Below are 24,469 nucleotides of genomic sequence, written 5' to 3'. Positions count from 1 at the left end.
CTTACACTGTCTCTAAAAATCAATGGAAAAATATCCTCAGGTGAGGATTAACAACAACAAAAGTTCATTGAATGAATTTCAAAATCATGAAAATAAAACTAGCATTTTAAACTGGTTATGAAACTGAATCAAAGATCATTCATTTCTGGTAATGTGCTTTCTTTGAAACATACCTTCCTTTAGAAAAATGATCAAACTTTTCATAGAATTGGTCTAAGGCTCTCCTGAGAGCTTTCTGTATTTCTTAACTTCCTTCCCAAAGGACTACAGAAGAGTGAAAACCAGAGACTTTATGAATTGTTGTTAATGTCTCCACCCAAAAGCTAACCCCTTCTGCTAAGAAGGAAAAAGAACTGAAAAAATGATGGAGATATATATTATCTGAATATATTCTTTTGGAAACCATGAGACAAAGAATCATGCGCAAGTTTCAATTCTTTAGGATAAAATTATATTAAAAAAACCCAACTGTTTAAAATATATTACCCTTCATTTCTAAGTAAATATACGTCTGAAGCAAACTTAAGCCACGAAACAAATAAGCTAAATAAAAGAATAAATAAAAGCACTGATCCAAATTCATGCTCTGGTGTGGTGTGATTCATTGCATTCCAAAAGTCAGGATGTAGACCTGATTCTATTGGCTTCTTTGGCACAGTCACCTGTACTGAATGTTCTGAATAACACTATTAAAAGATAATTTAGAAAAGTAATCTAATCCCTATTCCCAAAGAATTTCCCATTGGTAATACTATTTTTAGAAATTTCAGGGGGAAAATGTAAGTTCAGGTATGATGTAAGTGGCATGCATAATAAATTATAGCTTCCTTTCTACCTCAGAATTTCAAATATTTAAAGAAAAAAACAGCAAACATGTTAAGGGGAGAAAACAACAATCTTGTATATGTGAAGACCTGGATATTAATGGTATAAAGGAAATTATCTGGTCAATATATGCACATTAATTTTTTTAGACTTCCAGGCTTCTAATTGTCAACAGTTAAAAACATAGTTTCCACCCTTGCAGGTTTGGTTCAGTGGATAGAATGTCAGCCTGTGGACTAAGGGTACGGGTACCATTCCGGTCAAGGGCACATGCCCCAGTTGCAGGCCGATCCCCAGTAGGGGGCGTACAGGAGGCAGCTGATCAATGATTCTCTCTCATCATTGATGTTTCTCTCCTCCCTTCTTCTCTGAAATCAATAATATGTTTAAACACACACACACACACACACACACACACACAAATATATATAGTTTCCAAGCCCATTAAGAGGCAATAGAATAAAAAGATTTTATATTTAGAAATACAAAAGCACATGCCTACTGATGAATTACTACTATAATTAAATTGCATTAGTTATTCAAAATTATTTAGGTAATATTTTCAAACTGATGTTTTAGCAACAAAAATCTTATTGTGTTCTTGTAACATTTTCAGAAAAATAACCATGTATATATAGCTAGTTCAGTTTCAAAAATCTAATATTTCATAATATATTGCCAGAATTACTCCAATAAATCATTATATTTCTCTTCAAATAATATTTAAAGCTAAATGTAGATATGTGCCAACTCTTCTAACCAGGCACTTGAAAACATGAAATCACTAAAAGTCACTTTTACATTAATTTTTTAAAATTTCATTCAAAAAAATCAACCAAACCCAGAAAAAAAAATGCATAAAAGAATTCAGCACAAACTTTCAGATAAATATATTTTTAACTGCCCTGTGCCATGCGCTCTATCCAAAACTGTGAAAAGGGACACTGCAAGGTACGGTTAAAGGGAAGAATCTCAGGGAAGAGTTAATTGAATTAATTTCATTTTCACTATATGAACACCCATGGGCATAAGTAACCAAGCAACTGATTCCTCACTTAAAAAAAAACAAGAAAAAATTGCCTGAATGTAAAATCATTTATATTTATGTTTCCAAAATTTGGCTTAATGGGTCTTTTAAAATTTCAGGAAGATTATGCCATCTAGATCTGGTGATATATTATTTTTGTCTCCGCTGTTAATTAGGTCTAGCACATCCTGTGTGTCTGTCACTGTCAATCTAATACTTCTGAATTGTTCTGCTAAAAAAATCTTTTGAAAATAAAAAAAAAATGTTCCTAATACTTAAGTCAATAAAAACAAATAAATTTTTAAAAAATAATTTAGGAAAAAAAATGGAATTTTTTTAAAGCTAAAGTTTAAAGTTTGTTTTTTTTTAAATACAAAAGGTGGATACTTACCTTGTTAAAAAAAATCATTAAAATTTGTTTAATGTAATATAGTTAGATGATAAAGTTCTTTATAGTTTAAATAATTGTACCACCACGGGGAGTGCAAATCAATCACACCAACCTGCTTGATCTTTCAATAAGAAGTAGTAAGCAAATCGTAGACAGGAAGCATATGCACAGAGATGAAGAGGAAAAAAAGAAAAACATTATTTCTTATATAAAACAAAGAAGAATGTATAAAAATCAAATTATTATCAAAACTGAAAGAGCAGTTTTATGTAAAAAGTAAAGCATATTCAACACAGAGATTTAATTTAAGCAAAGAAAGATTAATTTTGTCTAATATTACAATTTAATTCAATCTCAAGAGCTCACACAGACTCCCAAACTCCTGCAAGTATAACAGTTCAGTGGGTATAATAACAGCAGACATGGAATTGGGAAACTGCTAAGACCTGAGAAATATTCTAAAAGAGCAAAGCAGAAAATTAAGCCAATTTAATAAGTTAAAAGCAGCAAAATTCACACTGTCTGTTTCCAAAATTTCCCAATTCAATGTTCTTCCAATGTTAAGGAAGTGTTACAGGTGTGCCTCCCTTTAAGAAAATCCAACCCAAAACCCCAACCCCAAATTAGATTATAGCAATTTGCAATAATGATTTAATTAACAAAAGGATTTAATGAAAGATCCTTTTAAAAAGTAAGATCTCTCCCAATACATTTGATTTTCCAACTTGATTTAAGGGCAATTTTTTCAGGAAAAGAAACATAAAAACCAAAAATATTTATTACATAAAGTGAAGTACACCTGTATAATAACAAACTTGCATTCAATCTATTAGTGGCTTGTTAAGGATAATTATAATAATGATTCTATAGAAGTAAATAATCAATTGATGATTCAAGCAAAGAACACCTAAATAAAAAGGCCATTCATATTTTTTAAAGGGAAAGTACATACAAGTTACACGCAGAAATCATGCTGGGACGACCATCTTGTACTTCATCAGCATACCCACATCACAAAAAAAGAACTTAAAGTTATGTGCCGGGTGTACAAACTGCTTGCATTGAACAAAGTACACCTCATTTCATAACAGACTTTCATATAACTAGTCTTTAAGAATTAAGGTAAATTTTAAAACAGAAAATTAATGCCTCCCACTCAGATGTTTTCTTATATTTCAGAGTTTACAATACAAAATAATACCTCTATATGGTTTCTAAAGCAATGTCATGTATTTTATGTTATCCTCTGAAATTAACTGTTTTTGATAAAATTTAAGAATTGTCAATAGAGAATACAATTCCTAATATTCTTGGAATTTTTCCTCTAGAAAGCTCAAGGCATAAGAACAATAATCAAATGTTTCTGCTATTGGTTTCTAAAGGTAAGTATATAGATAATGCTCTAAAAGACAATAAGTTGAAAGCTAGTGCAAGAAAGCACCAATTCCCTTTTCTTCTGAAAATGAAATATAAATAAAATGCATAATACTTTTCAATTTAATTAAGGTTTAAGAAAAAGTCTCTAGTTTTGAAATAGGTCAACAGATAATGCATAAACAATTTCTTGTGGATCTGACTTCTCTAATCATACATTAGAAATTTTCTTAAAATCAATCATGTAATTTAGAAATAGAGATAAATGGCCATTTGATATAAAATACTAGTACTATTCAATTCATATTCAGTTGCTTCAAATTTTACTTGTTATTTATTTATTTGGGTGCTTTCACTCTTAAGCTACCCTAAGATTAGGACACCAAAGCCTAAAACCTTTATAACTGTAAGACATGCTATAATGGGCACTGCATTTCCAAATATAATTTGGGGTTTTAGAAATTCAGGATTTGTTACTACATATCCCTTATACTGACAAGGATTAGAAATTTGTCATGAAACATGAAAAGGAACCATAAGAAGTATTCTTTTATACAGCTTACTACCGTGTTTCCCCGAAAATAAGACATCCTCCGAAAATAAGACCTAGCGCATGGAAAGATAAGACATCCCCTGAAAATAAGACCTAGAGCAACTTTGGGAGAAAAAATTAATATAAGACACTGTCTTATTTTTGGGGAAACAGGGTAGCTCTCTTTACATTATCTCAATTGCAAAAGCACGAATCTCTCTTCCATTGTCTCCAACATAAATGTAAGTATGTGCTTTAACAATTATAGGTTACTGGAAGCAATGAAGGGGGAGGTCATCACATGCTTTGTTCTACTGAGAAGTCCACTATGTATTCTGTAAGTCATGACAGGGAGCAGTGCAGCATTCCTCAGGTGAAGCCCCGGGTTATGAAGAAGCCAAAGCTCCGTTAGAGAACTTAGAGCTCCACTCACTAGGCAAGACCTTATCCAGAGGCTTCTCTATGACAGAGCATGTGGAGTCTGAGCTACTGCTGCTGCTACTGCCTGGAAGACAAAGAGATGAGCCCGACGGGGACCAAAGGAAAGGACACAAGAGAAGGAATAATACACAGAAAAATTCAGTCCAGAGAGAGAATTTTAAAAAACAATCAAGCTTTGTATTAAAGAACCAAAACTTACTTTCCCTCAAAACCAGTCTTGGTAGTCTAGCCAATATGCTCTACTATCAAAGCCATGCAGAATTAGAAACTGTATTCCTTTAAGCACCTACTGTGGGCAAACCCCACTATTCACCTAAAACACAGCAATTCAGAGGGTTGGAATGACAAGAATAAAAAAATCAGTAAGTCATTTGGTGACATTTAAATTTATTTAAACTATTTAGGTTGATATGTTAAAGGAACTGAATTTTAAATTTGAAATCATACATAATTAAACTTATAAAATGATAAATTGCCTTACATTATAGACAGGTTGGTTTGTCTCCAATTTCACTCATTCTCCTTTAAAACAACACACTATCAGATGTAATTATGTATGTTTTAAGGTTTCATGGTCAAATTTTGAAAAGCTCACTGAACATTTTAAAATTTCTAAGCCTGAAAGGAAGGTATTTTATTATTAAATATTTTTTGCTATTTAAAATTTTATTTTTAACAAATCTATTATCTGCTTTAGCTTTGAATAATTTACTTTGTGAAAACAGGTATGGCCTGGTCAGTGGGGCTCAGGTGTTTGAGCACTGTCTTGTGCACCAAAAGGTCCCCGACTCAATTCCCTGTCAGGGCGCATGCCCAGGTTCCAGGTTCAATTACTGGTCGGGAGATGTTCGGAAGGCAACGGATTCACATTTCTTTCTCACATAGATGTTTCTCTCTCTCTCTTTCAAATCAATAAATAAAAAATAGGTATGCACACAAAAGTGATTCTCTAAGTCAGGGTTTGGCAAACATTTTCTGTAAAAGTATAGATAATAAGTGTTTAGGTTTTGAAAATCATACAGTCTCATATGACCACATATAAACAAATAAGCATGGCTGTTTAATAAAATTTCATTTACAAAAACATGTGGTAGGCTGAATTTGGCCAGCAGACTATATTTTGCCAACTCCTGCTCTAAATCATGCTTTTCCTGTCTTTTGAAGTTATAAAATCTTTATCATTTGTAAATTTTGGGGTCCTGATCAAGCAGAGACAAGTTTATTTTCAGCAAGATCATTTTTTTCCCCAATGTTAAGTTTCCTTAATGACCCCCATCTCCCTAAAGAGCGGGTGTAGGCAGCTAGGCAATGACAAAAGATGTGCACTTGAACATCTTGCCCTGATTACAATAATTTTAATAAGACAAGCAAAATACGCACTAGCTTGAAAACAATAATCCATGTTAATGGAAGAGAGTGCCAAAATAAATAAATATTTAGGGTAAAAAAATTTTAATGTAGGCCATTTAACACATCTCTTTCTTTTGCATGTTATCCATATCTTTATTACAATAAACAGTTTAATTTGTACTTGGGCAATAAATGGCACATAACAGGGTGAGAATGAAAGTACATTTTATAAGGAAAAAATCAAACTGAAAAATTAGAATCCTTAAACAAATTTATTAAACAATTCAATGACTTCAAAAGCCTAATTATGCTTGATAAAACCTCCACATTATCCTGAGTTCCTAAAAAGTTTAGGTTCATAACGTACATAAAAGTCCCCAATAAAATTGAAACCCTACAAGAAATTTTAAAATAGTATATCCACTATCACTGACTTCAATTCTAAATTCTAAAATAAAAACAGAACATAGGTATTCTAATTCAGCTATAAACAGAGAAGTACAGGAGACAAAATAATACAGAAAATAAAAAGTTAACCAGGTATATGTCATACTTCCTATTTGACTTGTTACCGTAATTAAAAATGGCAAAATAAAAGGCATGCACTCAACTTCCGTGGCGATGTTAAATCATCATTAAGTAGCAATCTAAGGTAATTTCTAAAACTAAAAAGAACTTACCCCTTCTTTTTTTCCTTTTCTCTCCATCCTCTCCAACCTCACCCTCTTCATCATCATCCTCTTCTGACCCACTGATATCAGAGCCTGATATTTCTTCCCCTTGAATAGAAATTTATTACAATGATTTTTATTCCACTCCAGGCCATTGGCTATATAGAAAATGTCTACATCACTTATTCCATTAAGTTTTTGTTGCTAAACAAACTTTGAATTAAAATTCCTAAACAGCATATCAGATATGTTAACCTCAGAAATAGATATGATGTACACACAGGCTTTATTTTTAAATTTCCTAAAGAGAAGTTAAATTCTTATCCATTTAAAACTTCAAATAATAAAGTATAGTTCTAAATATATATAAATTACATGTTACAATAATTTCAGTCTTATATGTTAAGAGCTATAAACTATCATCTAACATAGTGATTCCACTTTTAGAACTATATCCCAAGAAATTTTCCAAAAGGACTTATTTGTCCAAAGATTTTGTTAACTTACATGAGGTGCCTAGAATAGTCAATTCAGAGATAGAAAGTAAAATAGTGGCTACCAGGTGGTGAGGGAGAAAGGGCGATGGGGAGTTAGTGTTTAGTGGATAGAGTTTCATTTTGGGATGACGACAAAGTTGGAGATGGATGATGGTAATGGTTGCAGAACAATGTGAACTATTTAATACACTTAAAAATAGTTTAAATGTAAATTTTATGTTATGTATATTTTCCCACAATAAGCAAATGTAAAAAAACATAAGTTAGCAAAATAAAAGTATACTCAACATTAACAAATCTAGAATTAAAATTTTTAAAAATATACTGACTATAAATACCACCTAGTGGTCACACTTAAAACACCAATTTCATTATCTAAGAGGCAGGTCAATTACAACTGCTTTTCCTCAACAATCTTACTCAAGTGTATTGATTGAATCAGCACATTCTCCAAACATTTGTGATGTTGGCATCTCTTGATTTCACATCTGATCTAGCCAGTTTTCCCACAGAAAATAGGCAGTTTCAAAGCCCTCTGGTTTACCTGCTATGCAGAGGAGCCCTATGCCAATCAGTTCTTAGCATGAAGGTCCAGGAAGTCACTGGGCACTTAGCAATGGTAAATTTCTCAACAGCATGAATAAGGTCTCCAAACTAGTTAACCTTTTAATTATCTTGTTAGCAAAGAATTTCCAAAAGAGAACCTCATGTTGAAATTTAAGTATGAAAGCATATTTGAATACTATCAATGAATTTTACTTATAGTAAACTTGGTGTACCCTGACTCTGTGATAGCTAACTTTACTTCAACTGTAACTGATATCTACCATAGGAACTCTGGTCATAATCATCTAAATATAGGTTAGAATGTGCTCTTATACAGAGACAAATAAAAATTAATTATTTAATAAGTGGTCATATAAAATCTACAAAAGGTCATTGGGATTAAGATAGAGGTTTAAATTAAGTAAAGTTTTTAAATCACATATACAAACATTATATACATTTACTTGAGCTTACTTAATATGTATGTGTCAAGTTAGCAAGCAGAAATATGCCTTTAAATATCAATTTTAGAGGTGCAAAGAATTTTTAATAGGTGGTTTACTGGTAAAGCAACATATTTTTAGCCAACATTAAGATCAACATTTTGGGGAAAAGTTACCTTCCTCAAGCTTTTTTTTCAGTTCTTCTATTTCTTTCTGAAATTGACGAAGCAAAGCATCCTTTGGATCTTCATTAATTCTAGCTTTATTTTTAATATTCTTAGCACGGTTAGCATACCGTAATGTACTGATAGTTTCATCATAATTATAATCTGCTGGCCCAATATTTGCACACTGTTGAATTAGGAATACAAAACAAAATATTGTAACACCTGACACAGTTAAAATTAATACTACCATTACGAAGATAAGTAAAATAATTCCTAAAGCATACTTCTACTCTCATCTTCATGAAAAAGAGAATAAGACCCTAGCTGGTTTGGCTCAGTAGATAGAACATCAGCCTCTGGACTGAAGGGTCCCAGATTCGATTCCAGTCAAGGGCACATGCCTGGGTTGCAGGCTTGATTCCCAGTCGGAGACATGTAAGAGTCAGGCAATCAATGATTCTCTCTCATCATTGATATTTCCCTCTCTCTTTCCCTCTCCCTTCCTCTCTGAAATCAATCAAGATATATTTTAAAAAAGAAAGAGAAAGTAAGTATAACCATGTCAGTTTTCAAATAACACGGTATGGGCTTGTATACATGGTATACTAGAAAAAGAACAATCACAAAATCAAATAAAGTAAAATAATCAATATTTTTTTAAATGTTATGCATGTAAGTTATAAGGATAAACAGGAATCTAAAAGTTGCCTGATGATAACTATAATATCATCAATTAAGTCTTACCATCATGGTCTTTGAATTTCCTCCTAAGGAATCCTGAAGAAGACGAGTCAATTTAGAATTCCGATAAGGCACATGAGTGCTTTTTCCATCAACCAAGGCAGAAATTACATTACCAAGGGTGGAAAGCGAAAGATTGATTTTTGTAGCTTCCTTGAGGCGCTGTCCAGTAGCTCCAGTTTTTGCCTGTCTTTCTGAACCCTAGCAATAAACAGACACAGAAATAAAGCTAAAAAAAAAAAAATTCAGTATATTGTTTCTAAAACTTAATAAAAAATAATTTAACAGAAAAGGAATCTGACTTAGTATCTGGAACTCACATAAGAATAATACAGGAAGACAAGTGGGTAATGGTAGAAATGAAACAGGACTGGCCATGAACCAGTAGTTGTTGAAGTAGGTGATGGTTACATGGAAGATTATACTATTCTATCTACTTTTGTACAGGTTCAAAATATTCCATAGTAAGCAAAACACATACACAAGTTAACAACTTAAAAATCATATATAAATCACACCTTTACACTTGAATTTTTATTCATTTATAAAATAATTACAATTTATTCTTTAAAGTAGCAGCCTATTACTTACAGCGAGATCTACAAGATGGAGCTTCCCCATCCTGACATGTATGTTCCCATCAACGCCTTTTTCGCTGCATTCTATGGTAATTGTAAAGATGGCATGGGAACGGGAACTATGCTCATTCATATTAGTTGCACCAACAGAACCTTGAATAAAGGAAAGAAATTCTTAAAAAGTATAATAACAGGGAGTACCTTTAAAAATAATTAACTATCCAGAATGGTTTATAATACTTAATTTTACCAGAGGCAAAAATCAAACAGTCTGGTTAAACCATAAAAGCATAGATGTGATTAGCCATTATTATCAGTTTCTGACAATTTATGTTGATAACAAAAAAATTTGTAATGTTTCTTATACTAAAGAGGTAACTTTAGGACAAAGTAATTAACTTTAACCAGAAGTATTACTGGCTAAAAAAAATAACTAATTTACATAAAAATACATGGTAAATAATTTTTTAAAAATATTGCTGTTTCAGCTATCTCTAAAAAACATTATGTTCTGCGAATCTAAAACACAGAAATACTTGTATACATGCATTAAATGATGCCAGGATATTCAGCGCAGCATATTCACAACAGCAAGAGATTAGAAACAATTACAGGACAGTGGTTAATCAATTATAAACTAGTCATAATATGGAGTTAAAAAAATAAGGTAGCCTTAGCCAGTTTTGCTCAGTGGATAGAGCATCGACTGAGGACTGAAGGGTCCCAGGTTCAATTCTGGTCAAGAGCACATTCCTAGATTGTGGGCGTGATCCTTAGTAGGGAGCATGTAGGAGGCAGCCAAGCAATGATTCTCTCTCATCACTGATGTTTCTATCTCTCTTTCCCTCTCCCTCCCTCTCTGAAATCAATAAAAATATATTTTTTTAAAAAATAAAGGTATGACATGGAAAGATATCCATAACATATGTCTAGGAAACAAAAAGAGAGGAATATATAGTATAATCCCTCTTCTATAAAACAAAGTATCCGTTCAAAGTATTGTGTGGGTATAAATATTTTACATGAATATATCTTGTAAACAAAAAAAAAGTGTTTTGTTTTTTACAACACATATTATTTTTCCCCTTTAAATTCCAAAGTATTTTAAAAGCATTAATTTTACCCAACATCAAAATTATCTTCCTACTCTATATTCATGCAGAACTTCTCCACACAAGATTTGATTTTAGAACTTAAACATTAAAATATAAACATTATTCATTATTAACATGGCTGTACTGAAGTCAGATAACTGGAATGTAACTTGCACTAATACAGAAAAGGAAAGCCTAGCCCAGCCTGCGTGGCTCAGTGGTTGAGCATCAACCTCTGAACCAGGATGTCACGGTTGGATTCCCGGTCAGGACACATGCTTGGGTTGCAGGTTCAATCCCCAGTGCGGGGTGTACAAGAGACAGCCGATCAATGGTTCTTTCATCATTGTTGTTTCTCTCTCTGTATCTTTCCCTCTCCCTTCCTCTCTGAAATCAATAAAAATGTATTTTTTTTAAAAAGAAAGAAAAGTAAAGCCTAAATAAGTCAGTCAGCAAATGACAAATATCATATGATTTCACTCATATATGGAATCTAAATAACAAAATAAATGAACAAACAAAATTAAAACACTCTCAGATAAAGAGAGCAAACTGGTGGCTGCCAGAGGGGAGGGGAGTAAGAGAGAGGGAAAAAGATGTAAAGGAATTAAATACAAATTGCTAGTTACAAAATAGTCATGGGGATTAACAGCATAGAGAATATATTCAATAATATTGTGATAACTATGTATGTGCTGGTTGGGCACTGGAAATATGCGAGGGAAGGGACAAAGGGAAGAACTATGTAAAGTGTATGATTGTCTAACCACTATGCTGTACAACTGGAAACCAATATATAATAATGAAAGTAAACTGTAATTGAAAAAAAAAGTAAAACTTGTCAAAAGAAGGAAAAATTAGTAAAAAAAAAAAAAAAAAAAAAAAAAAGTAAGGACTTACGACTTCATACTATATTTTTCTATTTTCTTTTAAATAAAATTATAAGTTTCTTCAAAAAATATAAAGAACTGTTAAACCTTGATTTTGCTGTTCCCTTCCTGAGAGATACTAGTATTTGGGATGGTTTCCCACTTTAGGTCCTCATAAGGAACACAAAATGAGCGTCTCTGAGCAGATACCTCTCTTTCTCTTTAGTATTATTTCCATGGGATGTATTTTCCAAACTGGAATTACCAGGTCAAAGAGTAGAAATTGTTTTATAGCTATGTGATACTGTAGCAGTGTTTTCCAATTTGGATGAGGAGAGAACATGTAATTTGAAAAAAATCTTATTAATGCCTATTGTTTTTTGCAATATAAGTAAAACAAGCTATTTATTATTTTAATTTTTTGGCATATCTGGTTATAAAAACCAAGAAATGCAACAGCCATGCTGTTAAATGTGACCTATGTTGAACTTTACAATCCCTGGGAGAGAACTTGCATAATGAAGTAGACTCAAAGCTCCAAACATTGACATGTCACAATGGAAATAAAACAAAAAACATTTCCATAGCTTTAATTTTTGTCAAATATTTATTTTGAAATAAAAGATATATGTTTTTAAGCTTTTCAAGAGAATATGGAAAAATATATCCTATATATATGCCTGCACATGTATAAATTCATGTTTATGTAATAATATTTAATGCTGTATCGCTCGGAAGAAAAGATTGAAAACAACCCAAAGTCCATCATTAAAAAATTGGATAAATTATGTAGATTCATGCAATGAGATACTACATCATTTTTTTAAAATGCTTATATATGTACTAGAACACGGATGCACGAATTGGTGCATGGGTGGGGTCCGGCTGGCCCTTACAGATTGGGGCCACTTGGGCTGGGCTAGCTAGGAGAGGAGCCGCAGACGGTTGGCCGGCCCGGTCCCACCTCCTGGTCAAACTCCTGGTTGAGGGGACAATTTGCATATTAGCCTTTTATTATATAGGGTAAGTATGTGTTAATGTGAAATGATCTCTAAGATAATATTGTTAAGTGAATAAAGTAAGAGGACAAGCACTCTTTAAAAACACACTGACTACATCAGAAAGGGTACATTAGAAACTAACAGAAGTTGCCACAGGAATGGGAACCAGGTGACTAAGACACAAGGGTAGGAGACTTGTTTTTTCAATGGATACTTTTGTGCCTTTTGAATTTTACATTATGTGTATGAATTACCTATTCAAAAATATAATTTTTAAAGAAAATAAATTTGCCCTAACCAGTTTGGCTCATTGAATAGAGCGTCGGCCTGCACACTGAAGGGTCGCAGGTTCGATTCGGTCAAAGGCATGTACCTTGGTTGCAGGCACATCCCCAGGAAGGTGTATGCAGGAGGCGGCTGATCAATGTTTCTCTCTTATCGATGTTTCTAATTCTCTATCCCTCTCCCTTCCTCTCGGTAAAAAAAAAAAAAAAAAAAAAAAAAAAAAAAAAAAAAAAATCAATAAAATATATATTAAAAAATAAATTTGGTGTAAAGGCTAAAAACACTGCTCTACAAAAATATTAATCAATGTACAAGGATGCCCACATGTAAATATACTGAATAATTTAAATTTGCATTTTAGTTGCTAGGCAGGCTATTTGTGAGATGACTAACTTATCATATTTTCTTAAGTATAAAATTAACTATTTCTTGCCGAGACTGGTTTGGCTCAGTGGATAGAGTGTCGGCCTGCAGACTATAGAGTCCAAGGATCGATTATACCTAGTAAATAATCAGAGAAAGGATTTTCAAGAAACTTAAAAATCCGCTTTGTGGAACAAAATGTCACACCAGTTTTTGCTTCTAAACCAGCCTATTCAACACATAAATGTTTAATCAAAATTATAATTTACACTTACGATTTTTGTGGCCTAGTGTCATAATTCTATCCATATCATCAGCATTATTTACCACATAAGCTGATAAATCTTTGATATAAACTCCCACATCAGGTCTTTCTTTAACCTAAAATAAATAATCATAAGATTTAATACATATATCCATAATTCTTTCACAGCTATTCATTGAACATTTATGTGTTATTTATTGAACATTGAACATCCACTACATGTAAATAATGTGTTATTTAACACAATTATTTATTGAACACCTACTGTGAGATACTGCTAGATAGAGTAGACAGTGATAAACAAGGTAAACAGTCTCCACACTTGTGGAAGTGAAAATCTATAGGGAGAACATGCAAACAAATAATTACACACAAAAATTATTTTATTTCACTGTGTAACACCATGAATTAAAAAAATAGAAGACAGTGAAAGAATACATTATAGAGACTTACACTGATGAAGCAGGGACAGGATAAGTTTCCCTAAGATGATGTTTAAGCTAAGACTTAAAGAAACAGGAAGTAGACAATCTGGGGTAGGAGGAAAAGAATAAATGTAAGGATTTTGAATTAGGAGTAAAGTAGGCTGGAAAGAGGGGTGGGAGTAGGATGGGTTGGATATCTGGCTAAAGAGGCAGGCATAGATACTACTGGTCTTAACGTTCAATTGTTTTAGAGAGTACTCCAATTTCAATTATCCTTACCTCTAACCTCTGTGTCTGATCCTTGCCCAAGAGGTCACGAACTTCTTCATTATATATTTCCAAATAAGATACTCGAACCAAAAATCTATAAATAAAACATCACTTTAAAAATATGAAACGGTGAAATATTTATAAAAACAGTTTAAAAGCTGTTTATAAAATTTGTACCTATTTGCCTTTCTTAAGTCTGTACTTGTCAATATTGGAAAAATAAAAGAATTAGTTTACCTTGTATCACCCTCTGCTTTTGCAATATGTCCAAATATGTGAGCAAATGAATTTGGAATGATTCCTCTAAGTTCAGGAACAGCTCGAACACCTTCCATAGTAAAAGTTTTGCCTGTTCCAGTTTGTCCATATGCAAAAATAGTCCCTGAAAATGAAGAAAATCAATGTATTTTTAGAGTATAAGTCTGCAGAACAACAGCTCTTAAAATTAATTCCTTTGACACTGTGATGCAATTTCTTCCCTGAATTCTAGTACAAATTTCACCTTTATTAACAATTACAATATGTATGTATTCTGTGCCTCATGAGCAAAGCACGATTAATGAGATATTTCTAATTATTAATAAAAAGAATTCCAAACCCTAAATGTAAAATCTTACATTTAAAAACATTTCTTGTAATGTGCACATTAATTATTTAATGTTACATAAGTTGGAAAAGATAGCGTAATTACAGCAAAAGAATACAGATTCTAAATCAAAAAGACCTCAGTGTGAATCACATATCTGCCACTTTTTATCCACTTGACCTTAAGCAAGTTTCTACCCAGAGATTGTCTCCTAAAAGATAAAATGGGAATAAAAATTTAGCTATCCTACTTAATAGTAAGGACCAAATGAAACACTTCAAGTGACCAACATGATGTCTGGTAGAGTACAAGTAAATGGTAGTTGCAGCTCAACCCCCAGTAAGGGGCATGCAGAAGGCAGTCAGTCAACGATTCTCTCTCATCATTGATGTTTCCATCTCTCTCTCCCTCCCTGAAATCAATAAAATTATATTTTTAAAAATTTCAGGGAATCAAGCTGAAACCGGTTTGGCTCAGTGGATAGAGTGTCAGCCTGCGGACTCAAGGGTCTCAAGTTCGATTCCGGTCAAGGGCATGTACCTTGGTTGCGGGCACATCCCCAGTAGGTGGTGTGCAAGAGGCAGCTGGTCAATGATTCTCTCATTGATGTTTCTATCTCTCTCTCTCTTCCTCTCTGTAAAAAATCAATAAAATATATATTTTTTTAAATTTCAGGGAATCAAATCTAACAATATACGAAAGGATAATACACTATAACCAGGTGGCATGGCTGGTTTCACATTTTAAAATCAATCAATGGAATTGACCATATTAACAAACTTTAAAAAAAATAATTTAAATAAGTGCAGAAAAAAATGCATTTGACAAAATATACATTCCTGAAAAAACTCTCAAACTAAAAACAGAGGGAAAAATCCTCAATCTGATAAAGAATAGCTATGAAAAATCTACAAATAGAAATAAGCCAGTCGGAGAAAGATAAATATCACATGATCTCACTCATATGTGGAATATAATGATCAACATAATTTGATGAACAAGAATAGATCCAGAGACAAATGATGTGTGTGTGTGGGGGGGGGGGGGCAGTTAGATAGCAGCCAAAGGACTTGTATGCCTGCATATTAACAAAGCCAATGGACACATTCACTGGGGCACTGGGGCTTGCCCGAGATGGGAATGGCTGTGGGAGACGGTGGGGAGAAGTCGTCAATTGGGGAAAAAGGAGACATATGTAAAACTTTAGACCACATGTGTCAAACACAAGGCCCTCGGGCCAAATCCGTCCCGCCAGGCCTTGCAATGTGGCCCGCACCGCGCTGTCATCACTGCACTCCGCTGCGTTTCCATCACAATGACAGTTTATGACTGTTCAGTAAACCATTCGGCCCGCGATTTAGGCTGGATTTTAGATTTTGGCCCCTTCTCTGATTGAGTTCGACACCCCTACTTTAGACAATAAAAAAAGAAAGAAAAAAAATCTACAAATAACATCATATTTACTGGTAAAACAATGGATGCTTTCTCTCTAAGATCAGGAACATGACAAAAATGCCCACTATCACCACTACTACATTGTACTGTAGGTTCTAGCCAGTGCAATTCAGATAACAGAAATTATGAAACTATAGTGCAGCCTCATGTTCCCAGTCAAGCCCCACTGGGCAGGACCACGGCCTGAATTTCCCCCACTAGCACTGGGGGTGCACCTTGAGGTCCCCCCATCAAGCCTCAGGGGGTGGGGGAGGGCACAGCCTCAGGTCCCTGCTGATTGCTCGTTAAGGCTCCTTATGGGAACTTAACTGTGGGGCAGCCATAGCCTCAGCTGTAGGGCAGCCATCTTTGTGATGGAGTGATAGTCAATTAGCATATTCCCTCTTCATTAGATAGGATGCTCAAAGTCACTAATTATCCGGAAGATGCAAATCAAAAGACAATGTGGAACCATCTCACACCTGTCAGAATGGCTATCATCAACCAACAAATCAACAAACGACAAGTGCTGGTGAGGATGTGGAAAAAAAGGAACTCTCCTGCACTGCTGGTGGGAATGCAGACTGGCGCAGCCACTGTGGGGAACAGTATGAACTTTCCTCAAAAAACTAAAAACGGAACTCCCATTTGACCCAGTAATCCCATTTCTAGGAATATATCCCATGAAACTAGAAACACCAATCAGAAAGGATATATGCACCCTATGATCATAGCAGCACAATTCATCATAGCTGAGATTTGGAAACAGCCTAAATGCCCATCAGCAGATGAGTGGATTAGAAAACTATGGTACATCTACACAATGGAATACTACACTGCTATAAAAAAGAAGGAATTCTTATAATTTGCAGCAGCAGGGATGGACCTGGAGAGCATCATGTTAAGTGAAATAAGCCAGGCAATAAAAGAAAAACGCCACATGATCTCACTCATTTATGGAAAATAAAGAACATTATAACTTGATGAACAAATAGATAGATACAGAGGCAGTAAAGCACTGAACAGACTGTCAAATTACAGCAGGAGGACTGAGGAGTGTTGGGAAAGTGGGGGGGGGGGGAAAGAGGGGGGAGAGATCAACCAAAGGACTGTATGCATGCATATAAGCACAACCAATGGACACAGGACACTGGAGGGTGGGACGAGGGCATGCACCAGGGGGTAGGGGAGGCTGGGGAAAGGCCAATGGGGAATAAAAAAGGAGATATATGTACTACTAAATGTAATACTTTAAACAATTTTTAAAAAAGATATAACAAATTTTGGCATGTGTAGAAATTAGGAACCTCATGCATTGCTGGTGGGTATAAAAAAATTGCAGCCACTGTGGAAAAGTCTGGCAGTTAACTTTTTGACCCAGCAATTCCACTCCAGGAATAAATACATAAGAGAACTGAAAACATGTTCACACAAAAACTTGTACAAGAATGTTCATAGTAACATTCTTCATATTAGCCAAAAAATGAAAATAACTGTTCATCAACTGATAAATGAATATACAAGATATATTATACCCATATAATGGAATATTATTTTGCCATAAAGAATGAATTATTGATACATACAATAAAGATGAACACTGAAAACATGCTAAGGAGCCAGACACAAAAGACTACATAGTGTCTGATTCTATTTACATGAAATGCCTAGAAGAGGCAAATTGATACACACAGAAAGTAATAAATTGTTGCAGAGTAAGAGAGAGCTGCATTAGATGTAACTACTAATACAGATAAAAGTTTCTTTTGGGGGTAATGGAAATGTTCTGGAAACTAATAATAGTAACAGTTGCACAACACTATGAATGTACTGAAAACCTGACTTGTACACTGTAAAACGGTTAAAGTAGTAAATCTTATGTTATTTGAATTATCATCTCAATAAATAAAAAAACCTACTAAAATAATCAAGTGCATTTATATATATTCACAATGCATAATTCCAAAAATGAAATTATGAGAACAGTTCTATTCACAAAGTATCAAGATACTTAAAAACAAATTTATGAAAAGAAGTGCAAGGTCTATAAACTAAAAACTATAAAACTACTAATATAAGAAATTAAACAAGACATAATAAATGGGGAAATCTATCATGTTCCTGGACCAGAAGACTCCAAAAATGTCAGAATAACAATTCAACAAAATCCTAAGTTACTTTGGTAGAAATTGACAAGGTGATCCTAAAATTTATATGAAAATGCAAAGAACACCAGGGGAAAAAAACAAAAAAAACAAAACAAAACAATTTGAAAAAGAATAAAGTTGGAGATCATATACTACCTAATTTCAAAACATATTATAAAGCTGCAGTAATCAAAACAGGATATATCCAATATATGGACTACCAGTAGAATAGACAATCCAAAATAAGCCCACACATTTGTGATCCATTAATTTTTACCAAGTTAATTCCAAAGGAAAGGATAGCCTTTTCAACAAATGGTGCTGGAACAACTGGATAGCCATAGGCAAGAAGGAAAAAAAATAAGAACTAGACTCTTACATCACATATAAAAACTCAAAATGGATGACAGACCTAAATTTAAGATCTAAAATGTTTACAACTCCTAGATAAAAACATAGGAGAGCCTCCCTCACAGGGGAGGAAGGGCCAAGGTCCTCTCTCTGGCCTACAATACCCACAGGAGCTGCTCTGCCCATTTACCACGCTGACCTTGTCTAACACACTTGGGTTTGTTCACTTGATGCCAACTCCTCTGGCTTCCTCATTCCTGGAACACACCAAGCACATTTCTGCTTATGGGTCTTTGTGCTTATTTGTTCCTCTGCTTAGAATGTGCCTCTCTCAGCTACCCATGTGGATAGATTCCTCACCTTCTTCAGGCTCTGCTTTTAGGGCACTTGGTTGAGGGTCGACCTAGGAACCAGGAGGTCACAGTTCGATCCCGGGTCAGGGCACATGCTGGGTTTCGGGCTCAATCCCCAGTGTCGGGCGTGCAGAAGGCAGCCCATCAATAATTCTCTCTCATCATTGATGTTTCTATCTCTCTCCCTCTCCCTTCTTCTCTGAAATCAATAAAAATATATTTTTAAAAAGAAATGAATGATATACTAACTGATGTGAAGAATAAACAAACAAGCAGAACTGAACAGACTTATACTCATAGAGAACTGTAAACAGATCCATAGAGAACATTGTGACAGTTGCCAGATGAGCAGAGGGTTGAGGGAATAGGTGAAAAAAGGTACTAAGAAGTACAAATTGGTAATTACAGAATAATCACGGGGATGTAAAATACAGCATAGGGAATATAGTCAATATATTTTAATAACTTTGTATGGTGTCAATGGGTACTAAGTTTATCAGGGTGATCACTGAGTAAGTTATGTACTGTTTAATCACTGGGGTACACACCTGAAGCTAACATAATAATGTATGTCAACTATAATTGAAAAATAAAATAAAAAATTAATGGGAAAAAATTAGCCAAACAAGTTGTTTTCTATTCTCCCAATTAATTATAATACACACTTCACAAAAATAAAATAAATATACATTAACCATACAACCCAGCAATTCCACTCCTAGGTATCTACCCAAGAAAAACCTTAAAATGTGCCTGTACAAAGCCTTAAAAAGAATGCTCACAGCAGCGTTTTGTATAATAGCCAAAAAATTAGAATAACCCAGATTTCCATTAAAGATCATAAAAGGTGATATATATTCAGCAATAAAAAGGAGCCAAACTAGTGATAGATGCTACAACATAAATACCCCTTGAAAACATAATGCGAAGTAAAAGAAAACAGATAAAAAAGATGAGATAGCGTATGACTTGATTTATATGGTGTTCTAAGTAAAGGTGAAACCATAAACAGAAAGCAAGTTGATTGCTACCTGGGGGTGGGACTGTAAGTAGATATAAAGGAACTTTTGGGGGTGAATTGTGTGATAGTTTCACAACTGTATGTATTTACTACAACTCATCAAACTATAATTGCAATATGTGGGGTTCTAATAATACCAGAATAAAGTTGTTTTTTAAGAAGGTGAACTATATAAAGTACTCACCATTGTAGCCTTCAAGAACAGAATCAATAATAGGTCTTGCAGTTAAGTTATAAACATCAAGTTGTTTACTCTCTGGTCCAAAAACTGTATCAAAAGTAAATGTCTTCGGAGGTTCATTGGAAGAATCGGTCTTATGCACAGTGATAGTTCCCCTCATCTCATCCACACTGACAGCCTGTCTGTAGCACATGGATTTCTCTCTCTCATTGAGGGGCCGGCACCTCACAACCACCTTTACATTATCACAGCTTTCTGGCTTCTCTGATTTATTGATCTGGTGGAGAAAATATTTACAGATCATCAAAAGAACATTTACATTTACCTTCAACAGGTTATGTTTAAAATTTAAAAAGGTTACTTTGCCATCTCAGTGCCTTGCACATGTAAGTACTCCATAAATGTCTGTTAAATGCAATTAAAGATCTTACAGCTACATAGAAAAAGTGTATTTAAAAATGTGAAAAAGAAGTTTCTTTTACAACACAAATGAGGGGAGGGAAAATATAATGTACATTTATAGTAAATGCTACTCAAGCAGAAGTGATCAGTATATTATTGCCATTCTGCACAAAAGTCCTGGGCTTCCTGAGTTTCCTACCTGTAGGAAAACACATGTGAACAAAATTAACGACTTTAATCATCAAGAATATATCGATAGTAAGTAAAACTGTGCACCTATGGATGAGGACAATGGGGGGTGGGGAAAGGGCAGAGGGTGGGGTGGGAACCTGGCGGAAAAGAGCAATGGGGGGGGGGGGGGGGGAAGAAAGAGGAACATTTGTAATAATATAAACAAAGATTTAGTTTAAAAAAAAAAAAAGAATATAGTAAGTAGTAGGTCCTCTGTTCTCCTGAGACTTTTATTTTTTTATAATGAATTAGTAAAATATTTTTATCATATAATACATGTATAGTCTATTTTCTTTATAGAAGACAACAATAAATGAAAGACAGAAAGGGGGAAAATGGCAGCAGAGAAAAATGTTTTAGTATGACTACTGTTTGATATTCGAGAAACAACCTACTTAAAATTCTTCAATGATTTCCCACAGATCTTAGGATAAAAATAACAATCCTAAAGGTAAGATCTGGCCCTGGCCCATGTCTACTTCTCCTGTCTTATCTCACAAGTTACTGTGCTTGGCCACAGCCACAGCGCTTTCTTTTAGGCCTTTTATTGTCCCCATGATCCTTCTCACCACAGACCTTTTTACTTGTAGTTCCTTCTGCCTAGAACAGTGGTCGGCAAACTCATTAGTCAACAGAGCCAAATATCAACAGTACAACGACTGAAATTTCTTTTGAGAGCCGAAAACTGACTTCTGCGCATGGGCCACGGAGTTTCAATCGCACTGTACGTGCGTGCCCGCACATGGTATTTTGTGGAAGAGCCACACTTAAAGGGCCAAAGCAGGTGGCTCGAGAGCCGAGGTTTGCCGACCACTGGCCTAGAACATTCCTCACTCTCCTCTTCATTTATACTGCAGATCTCAGCTCAAAATACACTTCACCTGGGCAGACTTCTCTGAGTAGGTCAAATCCTTGTACAGGCACACCTCAGAGATACTGCAGGTTCAGTTCCAAACCACAATAAATCGAGTAATGAAATAGGAGTCAATCTTTTTGCTGGTGGAAGGTCTTGCCTTCAATTTGTAAAAACACAAAACATCTGTGAAACACAATAAAGAGCAATAAAACGAGGCATGCCTGTGTAGGCCCTGAGAGCACTTCTCGCTTCTTTTACATCTGGTACAATTACACTTTTGATAGCTCATTATTTAATTAGTGTCTGTTTTTCTCTGTCTACACCAGAAGTTGCAAACAGGTAGTCCAGGGGCTGAATTCAACCCACAGATGTCCTTTGTTTGGCTCATAGTATTTAAAAATCTCTTGCCCCGGCCAGTGTGGCTCAGTGGTTGGAAGTCAACCTATGAACCAGGAGGTCATGGTTCAATTTCCAGTCCATGCCAGATCCATTGTGGAGCACGCAGAAGGCAGCCAATCAATGATTCTCTCTCATCACTCATGTTTCCATCTCCCCCTCTCCTTTCCTCTCTGAAATCAATAAAAATATGTATAAAAATAAGTATTTTTAATTAGTTGCTAAAAGTTAAAAATTGAATTTTCACAAAATAACAATTTTAGATTCTCTTGGGGGGGTGGGGGGGGAGATGATCTGACATCTGTAAGCCAGCATTCCTACATGGCAACACTTTACAAATTAATCAGAACGTACTTCTATCTATTGTATGCCACCATCTGACTTCATTAATGTTAAGTGGCTTGTCTCTATAAACAGGTATGGTTTTGACCTCCGCCTAAGAAGACAAGCTTCTCTCTTCCCAAGGTCAAGAACCAGGCTGGTTTTGGTCAATATTGTATTTCCAGTGCCTACCCTGTGGTTGGTGCCCAATATTTATTGAATGAATTGATAAACAATTTGAAAGCAACGACAAGGAACAAATATTGAGTATTGAATGCTACGTGTCAAGCACTGTCCTTTATTTCTCCCCAGCAGTATCTTATTTCATCCTGATAACAACCCAATGAGGAAAAGTAAAATTACTTGGGAACTAAGGGCTCAGAAAGATTAAATAACTGTCGAAGGCCTCGTAATAATCAAATAACTGGCCGTGGCTCAGGTGTTATCCATGATCCTATAACTGGACTAAGGCCACCCCTTTCCTAAATGCACAAGACAAACACACCTCCCCCCACCCCCTGACACACAAAGGCACCTAGGGGTTACATTCTTGCACTGTAAGCTAAGGCGCCACGAGAGAAATGACAGCTCGAGTCAGGGGCCTGGAGTAGGGGCAGGCAGCCCTCGCTTTGCTGCCTTCCGGAGCCTGGCTCCGCTGTGGAGATCCTATGGGGTGCGGAGCATCCAAAGGCGACTCTCGGTGGCCGCTCCCAGAGGCCCAACCCGGCGGGCAGAGCTGAGAGCCAGCGCGCATCCTCTGGCACAGCGCCTTCCCTCAAGCAGCGCAGGCCCTGCGGGATGCAGCAGCGACAGAGATAGCAGAGCTGGCCCCGGGTCCCTCCCAAGGCCGGTGGAGGCTCGCGCACCCCAGGCCTTACCCACCCACCAGGCTCCCCAGCGGCCCCGGGACCCCAGGCCGGGCCCTGCCCCGCCCGCTCCGCGCCTCCATGGCAACGGCCGCGCCCCCGGGCCAGGCCGCGAAGATGAAGAGGAACCACAGCGGCTGAGCCACTCTCCTCACCGGCATCGTGGCTCTCTCCCGTGCCCGGGGACGTCCGCGCCCAGGGTGCAAGTCCAACGACGCCGGGTTCGCGGGAGCGGCTGGCCGGCGATAACTGAAAAACCGCCCGGGCGCTCCGAGACTGCGGCTCCGGGCGGGAGGGCGCTGTGCGCAGGCGCATTCCCGGCTCGCCCCGCCCCCTTCCCGGGCCTCGGGCTTCCACGAATTACGCCTGCGCAGAGGCTTCCAAGTCCGTCTCCTAGGACGCCAGGCAGACTGCGCCTGCGCAATGCTGCCGTTCCGCAGCGCTGCACATCTGGCTCGTTGGGGGCGGGGATGCCTGGCTGTCACTGGGAAAAGGAGGCATTTCCTTCCATCGAGCCCCATCTTCTGGCTCTTGCAATACTCCAATATTTAAAAAAACAATAGCAGCCCTTGCAATTCCTGGCCCCCTGTTCACATGGATGCATCTCTCTCTCTCTCTCTCTCTCTCTCTCTCTCTCTCTCTCTCTCTCTCTCTCTCCCTCTCTCTCTCTCTTCCTCTCTCGATCAATGGAAGGAATATCCTCTGGTGAGGATTTTTTTTAAAAACACAAAAAGAAAAACTTCAATAGCAATTATACATTGTGCCCCCATCCGAAGAGCTTTAAAGACTTTAGAAACATTACTGCGCTTGATTGATGACTTGTTCATGATCTCTCACCATTAGAAGGTGAGATCCGTGAGGTGTTTTGTTGACATTCTCACTAGTATCTCCAATACTTAAAATGGGACTGAGAACAGGACCTGGCACAGGGCAGGTTTTCAATACATTTTTATGGAAGAACAAACGGATCTATCTATCGTCTTTCTTATTTGAACCACTCCCTGAACACCACTCCACTTGGATGTGTAATAGGCATTTCAAATTTATTGTGTCTAAAATTGAAAGGTTGGACGAAACCGGTTTGGCTCAGTGGATAGAGCGTCAGCCTGCGGACTGAAAAGTCCCGGGTTCGATTCCAGTTAAGGACATGTACCTTGGTTGCGGGCACA

At 36.0% G+C, this 24,469-nt stretch overlaps 1 protein-coding gene across 4 annotated transcripts in view; it reads right to left on the bottom strand.

Annotated features, from left to right (window-relative positions):
* The window catches only part of KIF3A (kinesin family member 3A), a 30,902-nt gene extending 7,287 nt beyond the window's left edge, over nt 1-23,615 (bottom strand). Inside the window, exons 1-11 of one of the 4 annotated variants that reach the window (XM_045576378.1) lie at nt 23,456-23,615; nt 20,232-20,505; nt 14,393-14,537; nt 14,165-14,249; nt 13,471-13,576; nt 9,597-9,736; nt 9,009-9,206; nt 8,274-8,448; nt 6,621-6,719; nt 4,583-4,654; nt 2,356-2,364 (exon numbers count right to left, since the gene is read on the bottom strand). In XM_045576378.1, coding sequence (XP_045432334.1) covers nt 2,356-2,364; nt 4,583-4,654; nt 6,621-6,719; nt 8,274-8,448; nt 9,009-9,206; nt 9,597-9,736; nt 13,471-13,576; nt 14,165-14,249; nt 14,393-14,537; nt 20,232-20,505; nt 23,456-23,461 — 1,309 coding nt within the window. In that variant the 5' untranslated portion in view covers nt 23,462-23,615. The remainder of the gene's footprint in view (nt 1-2,355; nt 2,365-4,582; nt 4,655-6,620; nt 6,720-8,273; nt 8,449-9,008; nt 9,207-9,596; nt 9,737-13,470; nt 13,577-14,164; nt 14,250-14,392; nt 14,538-20,231; nt 20,506-23,455) is intronic. The other 3 variants (XM_036424798.2, XM_036424795.2, XM_036424796.2) reach the window with 3 other exon arrangements.
* Nucleotides 23,616-24,469: the final 854 nt, after the last annotated feature.

The sequence above is a fragment of the Pipistrellus kuhlii genome, unplaced genomic scaffold (assembly GCF_014108245.1).
Source record: "Pipistrellus kuhlii isolate mPipKuh1 unplaced genomic scaffold, mPipKuh1.p scaffold_m20_p_8, whole genome shotgun sequence".
NCBI lineage: Eukaryota > Metazoa > Chordata > Mammalia > Chiroptera > Vespertilionidae > Pipistrellus > Pipistrellus kuhlii.
Note: the sequence above shows the minus strand (reverse complement) of the source record. Positions and strands in the feature narration are given on the sequence as shown.